The 6,567-nt window shown below is 38.0% G+C and overlaps 2 protein-coding genes across 3 annotated transcripts in view; one reads left to right on the forward strand and one right to left on the reverse strand.

The window, feature by feature from the left end:
- Window positions 1-6,567, forward strand: part of LOC103273442 (cytochrome c oxidase subunit 7A-related protein, mitochondrial) — a 73,778-nt gene that overhangs the window by 39,540 nt on the left and 27,671 nt on the right. The window lies entirely within an intron of this gene.
- The window catches only part of EML4 (echinoderm microtubule associated protein like 4), a 174,044-nt gene that overhangs the window by 11,305 nt on the left and 156,172 nt on the right, over window positions 1-6,567 (reverse strand). For both annotated transcript variants that reach the window (XM_008070872.2, XM_021718970.1), the window contains 2 exons: window positions 2,232-2,320; window positions 809-906 (listed from right to left, as the gene is read on the reverse strand). In XM_008070872.2, the coding sequence (XP_008069063.1) occupies window positions 809-906; window positions 2,232-2,320 (187 nt within the window). The remainder of the gene's footprint in view (window positions 1-808; window positions 907-2,231; window positions 2,321-6,567) is intronic.

The following is a 6,567-nucleotide window of genomic DNA, read 5'->3' on the forward strand; positions in this document are numbered from 1 at the left end:
GAAATACAGGCAAATAGACTAAAATGAGGTTAAAATATTATACCTTGATATTTAAGTTAATACATCCCTTCAGTTAAAAGCCCGAAATTTCCTTTTTTTAGTCAGATAGTAAGCATGAGCACACACACACACACACACACACACATACACACCAAGCGAACTCATTCTTTTTCTTTCTTGCTTTTTTTTTGAGTAGGGGTCTTTGTCACCCAGGCTGGAGTGCAGTGGCATGCTCATAGCTCACTATATCCTTGACTTCCTGGGCTCAGGCGATCCTTCAACCTCAGCCTCCCAAGTATCTAGGACTACCGACGCATGCCACACGCCTGGCTAATGTTTTCAAAAAAATTTTTTTGTAGACAAGGTTTTGGTATGTTGCCCAAGCTGATCTTGAACTCCTGAGCTCAAGCAATCTGACTACCTCGGCCTTCCAAAGTGCTGGGATTATAAGTGTGAGTCGCCATGCCTGGCCATGATCTTATTTTCTATAAACATTTATTGAGTACTTACTATCTCAAGTACTTCATATACATTAACTTGTTTAATTAGAAACTGCCTTTATAGGTATCCTTATTTTATAGATAAGAAAACTGAAGTAGAAGATTTAAGTAACTTCCCAAAGTCACATCAGCTTATAAGTGGTAGAAGCAGGAATTCCAATCCAGGTAGTTTGGCTGAGAGTCTGTGCTTTTAACCACTAGCTAACAACAGAAAACAACAGATAAATCAATGTAAACATTTAATTCTTTTCACAAATGTAAAAATTTTTCAATATTTACAACATAATTTATTTTGCTTCATTACTTACAGTGCACTTTCCATATCTGCTATATTTTCTTCCATTTTCTGAGACTACATAGAGGTAAATAAAGTTGTCATGGGATCCTACAGCCAGGAGGATACCATCTAGAATGAAACAGGACAGAGTGTTAACTACAGAAATAATATTGATAGATTTACTTACTGTTATTTTACTGGACCTATCCTAAATGATATTTTGCAAAAGCTGTTAGGTTTCATCAATTTAACTGTTATCTGGTACTTGATGAACGAATCCTGTCACAAAGCATTCTTGAAAAATAATGGTCACCCTTCCTGAAGACGCTCACAGTCCTTGGGCTCTAGCCTCATCGCTTCCTAGTTAGCTAGGAACTGACCCCAGAGGGGTTAGTCCTCTTTCAAGGGTAGAAAGAAGTACACAGTGTTCCTATGGCCAGCTGAGTGGACAGTTGCTTAGCTCAGTCAGCAAATATGATCTCTCCAAGCCCAGGATAGCTGCTCTTGGAAAGGAATCATGTTTCCTTCTTTTATGGTCACCTCCTCTGCACTGACCATAGTGCTAAAGAGGTAACAGTCAATGAAGTCCACCTGATCTTTGGATTTTAACTGCTACATTTACAGTGGTTATTTGTTCCTATAAAACCAAACAAACAAAACAAAAACCCTAGATAAATTTAAAAATGTTTCTGCTTCAAAATGACTCTAGGCTTATAGCTTAAAGTACATACAATTCCTTCCTTGCTCAATTTAGAAAATAGTATCTTGTGCTTCCCTTGAAGCAACTTGAGAAGTAATCAAAAAGATTCTTTGGATTCCATAAATGTCAGACTAACTCGAAGGAAGAATGATGTGAATCAAAACCACACTAATAATGAGAAAAGGTTATTTGGAATTGATGAAAACTTCACCAATATTATGAATAAAGTACAAATAATTATTCAAATAGGCTAAATGAATATTTATGAAATTTATATAAAGAATTGCTGGGTGTTTAATTAACAACCCAATAATTACTATGTAACAAAAGCATTGTAATTAGATTGTAAAGGAGTTGAAGCGTCTATAAAATTTGTGTATTTTGAGTTACTGTAATTTCTTTTATATACTCTTATATACAAAGGTTGCTAACTAACTCAATACCTCCTTAAAATTCTAAGTATGTGTAATCCAAAAAGGGTAACATGATTGTACTTTATTCTGCTTTTAACTGCAGTTGCAGTTGTGACAGTTCATTCTAAATCTAGGTTTGCTTGATGATTTAGAATGTTGTTTAACTTTAGCAGATCTTTAGCGTTTTCAGGCAGCAGAATTTAATCTGATGTTGGGGAAAACATTTAATATTTAACAACTCTAGATAGTAGAGAAAGAAGGCATCACCTTTACCAGAAGTAAAAATATGCAATTGCTGTGAATGCCAGGGTTGGGAGGACTGTGGGGGTAAATGTGCCTACCTATTGAGTAGCGCATTACAGAGAGCTGTTCATTCCCATCTGTGTGAATAGAAACTAGATCTCTGGTTTCTGCATCCAGAACAAACCACCTGTTAAGAAGTAAAAATCAAAATTTCCTTCAGATATCAGCATTTATCGAAAAAAATAGTTACTGGCTTTTTCTCCTTTTTTAATTTTAAGAAATCTTAACAGTAATCCTTAGGTATGAAATGTTTTCCTCTTTTAATGAAGGATGGGTTCATTCTGCAAAATGCTGCTAGATACAATACGCATAAACATATATGGGCCTAGGCATATTCTCATTTCTACTCAGGTTTTCATTGAATGCCTCCAACTGTGTTTATTTCTTTGCTAGGCACTGTTTACATAGAAAACAAAATGACAGGATCGGTGTTCTTGAAGATTACACTAAGGTTGGGAAACGGGAAATGAGGCGACTGTAGCAAAGCATGATTAAATGCCAACCTCAGTGATAGTGACTAAATATAACACAGGAACTCACAGGAAGAAAGTGAATGACAGCAAACAGAAACCCTTTAGGGAAAATGTAGAATATGAGCTGAGCTGAACACTGAGGGAAAGTACAGGTTATTTAGGTAGGAGGAGTACCAGCTGTATAAGCAGGGAGGTGGGAAGGACCATGGATAGCATGAAGGTGGGAGGAACAGAAGGGAGTCATTCACTTGGTATAATGTCAAAGAAACCAGCAGGGGGTACTCTGCTTTTCCCCATGCCTCCAACACTTGCACAGGGAAGGTCTACATTCTTCAGAAGATAGTTTTCCTTTTTTTTTTTTTTGAGTTAGAGTCTCCCTCCGCCGCCCAGGCTGGAGTACAGTGGCACGCTCATGGCCACCCCAGCATCAATCTGCTGGACTCAGGCAATCCTTCTGCTTCAGCCTTCCACGTAGCAGGAACTACAGGCACGTGCTACCATGCCGGGCTAAAGGAGATAGTTTTTCACTCACATTTATAGGAAAAGTTAAAATGTTAATGCCTCGTGAGAGGTAAAACAATGACTTAATCCAATTTCTATATAATATACAGAATATATTTTATTGTCATATATATTTATTATATATATATAATAAATCCAACTACATTATAAATGACACTATAAGACCTTTTTCTAAGAGCACTTGCAGAAAAGAATGGGTGCTTCAGAAGAGCCGAGTGAGACCCAAGATATATATAGCAAAGATGGGAATTACGAACAGAAAGTTAAGTTTGGAGAAGAGGGCAGGTTACAGGTAGCATGCATAGCTGGCTCAGAGAGTTTAGAGTTGAGCACTGCCTGGATCAGAGTAGGCACAAACTAAATATTTGTGGAATAAATAAATGAACAAAAAAATTAAAAATAAGCTGGGCTCGGTGGCTCAGCCTATAATCCCACGCCCTGGGAGGCTGAGGTGAGTGGATTGCCTGAGCCCACGGGTTCGAGACCCACCTGGGCAACTTGGTGAAACCTCATCTCTACAATAAATCAAAAAATTAGCCAGGCGTGGTAGCGTGCGCCTGTAGTTCCAGCTACTTGGAAGGCTGAGGCGGAAGGATCGCCGGAGCCCAGCAGGTCGAGGCTGCGGTGGCCGGGAGCGGCCACTGCACTCCAGTCTGGGCGACAGTGAGACTCCAACTAAAAAATAAATAAATAAATAAAATAAATAAATAAAATAAAAATAAAAATAAATCTTGAATATGACAAAAGCCAAGTTTTGGCAAGAGGTATTTAAAGTGCAGTGTGCATGAAGAAAATGGCTGGGGTGGAGAGAAAGACAAGATTAGAAAAAAATAATCAGTCTTAATCTCATAACTGGATGGGACAAAAAAGAGCCACAAGTTTGATTATTTTTATTTTTCTACCTGTTCCTACCTTCTGAAGCAAGTCTTATAATTATTCAGGTGGAAAAAAATTCCACCACTAAAATAAACCAATAAAAAGAGAAATAATGATAGTTTCTTTTCATTTTGAGGCACTGTAAATAATATTTGGAAAGGAACTATCTCCCCTTTTGATTAAAAGAAATATTTAGGAGAGTGGAAAGGGCTAGAAAGAATTTTAAAAAACCAAAAGCTTAGTGATGCTACTTGACATGCCTTAGTGTATTCATGCAGAAGACTAGAGATGAAAAGATCCCAACTCTTTTCCTATCTGACATCTACACCTCTATTTAAACATATTCCTGAATGAATTTTAGCAACTTGTGAGCTATGGGCTGAAACTTCTAGGCAGCTAACCTTATTTATAAATTCTGTGGTCTTCTCAGAAGAGAAATAGCTTCTACATGTGAATTCTTGAGCTGAAAGGCCAATCAGCAGGAAATGAACACTCTGAAGCCATATACTGAATGTTTACTTATCAAAAGGTGCATAAAAAACATACTTTATTGCAATCAGACAGTACCCATAGATTATAGGTTTCTTTTGTGAATGTAATTCATTAATCAGTTTTTATGACTACCCCTGTGAAATTCCTTGGGGTCAAGAAATGCGAAAGCTGATGCCAAGTGCCTTTTTAGAGTAAGGAAACAAAATGACATTCCAGCTGAGACTGAACTGACACACCTAAAGAAGAGTGAGATATGAAGCTGCTCTGTCAGTGTCAGGTTTCAAGTTTTAATGAGTTTATGGAACTTTATTACATTTTCTTATGCACTTAAAAATTATTGCAAATTTTTATTTTGCAGAAGCCCCAACGGAAACTGTTTTAAGACTGTTTCCAAGTCAGTTTAATCTTCCTTGGAAAACTAAACACAATTTTATCTTTTTGGACACCCCTAAGAATAGAATAAAATCCCAAATATCTGTTTTGGTATAGTATCTGTAGAAACCTAAAGCTCTTAGTCGTTTAATGGCTAGAGACAGTAGCTATCAAAAAAGAAAGAAAACAAAGAAGCCCTACCTATTTTTCTATTTCTTTAATTACACACTGGGAATTAAATCGCCTACTTTTAGTAAGTAACTGTTAATCAAAATCCAGTGACTTTGTTATTATAAGTATAAACTTTCACATAGACCCTCAGCAATAATTTTGGAATTTCCACCCTTTTCATTGCATGGACTATGTTTTACCTTCAGAAAAGACTTTTGGGCTCTGGACCTCTGTCCCTAACAATGAATCCTCTAGCAAAGGGGCTTTTCTATAAATAAACAGATATTTAAAGTTTTTACTGTTTCACTGTATCCTGATTCTGCTCTAGAATATCTACATTAGAACCAAGCTTCTGCCCTAAGGTCATTTGCATCATTATGGGCCTCTGTGTGGCCTGAAGGACCTAACGGGCCTTCTACATGTCACTGCCTAATAGCAGAGATGGACAATCTCTGGCCACATATATAAACTAGTCTGACTTGAGAGACAAGTACCAAAAGGCAGTACCCATCATTATCTCGATGACATCTATAAAAGACACTATATTGATTTCTTTAGTGGCGAAAAATATTCCAAAGACTTTGGAGCTGGAAAGTGCCTTAAAGTCCCCAAATGAATATATCTCTATTCATGATGCTAAGTGACAAAAATACATGCCCATCACAACATAAAGTGTGTCCTCTGGGTAGTAAGTTTCTAGCTTCCCCCTGCTTCTTTATGATCATCTATTTATAAAAATAGGAACGTGGCTTTTACATTCAGAGAAAAATGGGGGGAGAAAAACCCAATTCAAACTTCCTATTTTACTGTAAAAGTACTGGAATCCTGTGATGTCAGAACACCTGATCAGTCACCAACCAAGTCATCAACCAACCAGTTAGGGCAGAACCAGGAGAGAGCTTCTGGCCATTGTACTTTTCACTGTATTATGACAGGGAGGGGTGTGATCCCATGGAAAGTGCTCTATCTTTGAGATACACTAACGTGAAAAAAAGGCGATTAGTAAAGGAGACAGGAGCTTATAATCTAATGGGGGAGATAAGTAATTCATAAAGTGGTAAGTAGTTCAGAGTAACCTGGGTAATTCTAAAGATAACGAAGTTTCAGAGCAGGAAGTGATCCCTGAAGATATAGGTAGTCTAGGATTTTATAATACCGAGGGGGCAGGGATGGGTGGGACCCAGGCGACAAGAGTAGATAGACTACAAAAAAGCTGGAATGTACATAAAGGACAACCAGACCATTCTGGTGGTGAGGGAAAGATCTTTTTTTTTTCTTTTTTTTGAGTTGGAGTCTCACTCTGTCACCCTGACTGGAGTGCAGTGGCTGCTCCTGGCCACCACGGCCTCGACCTGCTGGGCTCCGGCAATCCCTCCGCCTCAGCCTTCCAAGTAGCTGGAACTACAGGCGCGTGCTACCACACCTGGCTAAGTTTTTGATTTATTGTAGAGATGAAGTCTCGCCAAGT

Source organism: Carlito syrichta, unplaced genomic scaffold (assembly GCF_000164805.1).
Source record: "Carlito syrichta isolate Samal-C Ts95f unplaced genomic scaffold, Tarsius_syrichta-2.0.1 Scaffold314048, whole genome shotgun sequence".
Lineage (NCBI taxonomy): Eukaryota > Metazoa > Chordata > Mammalia > Primates > Tarsiidae > Carlito > Carlito syrichta.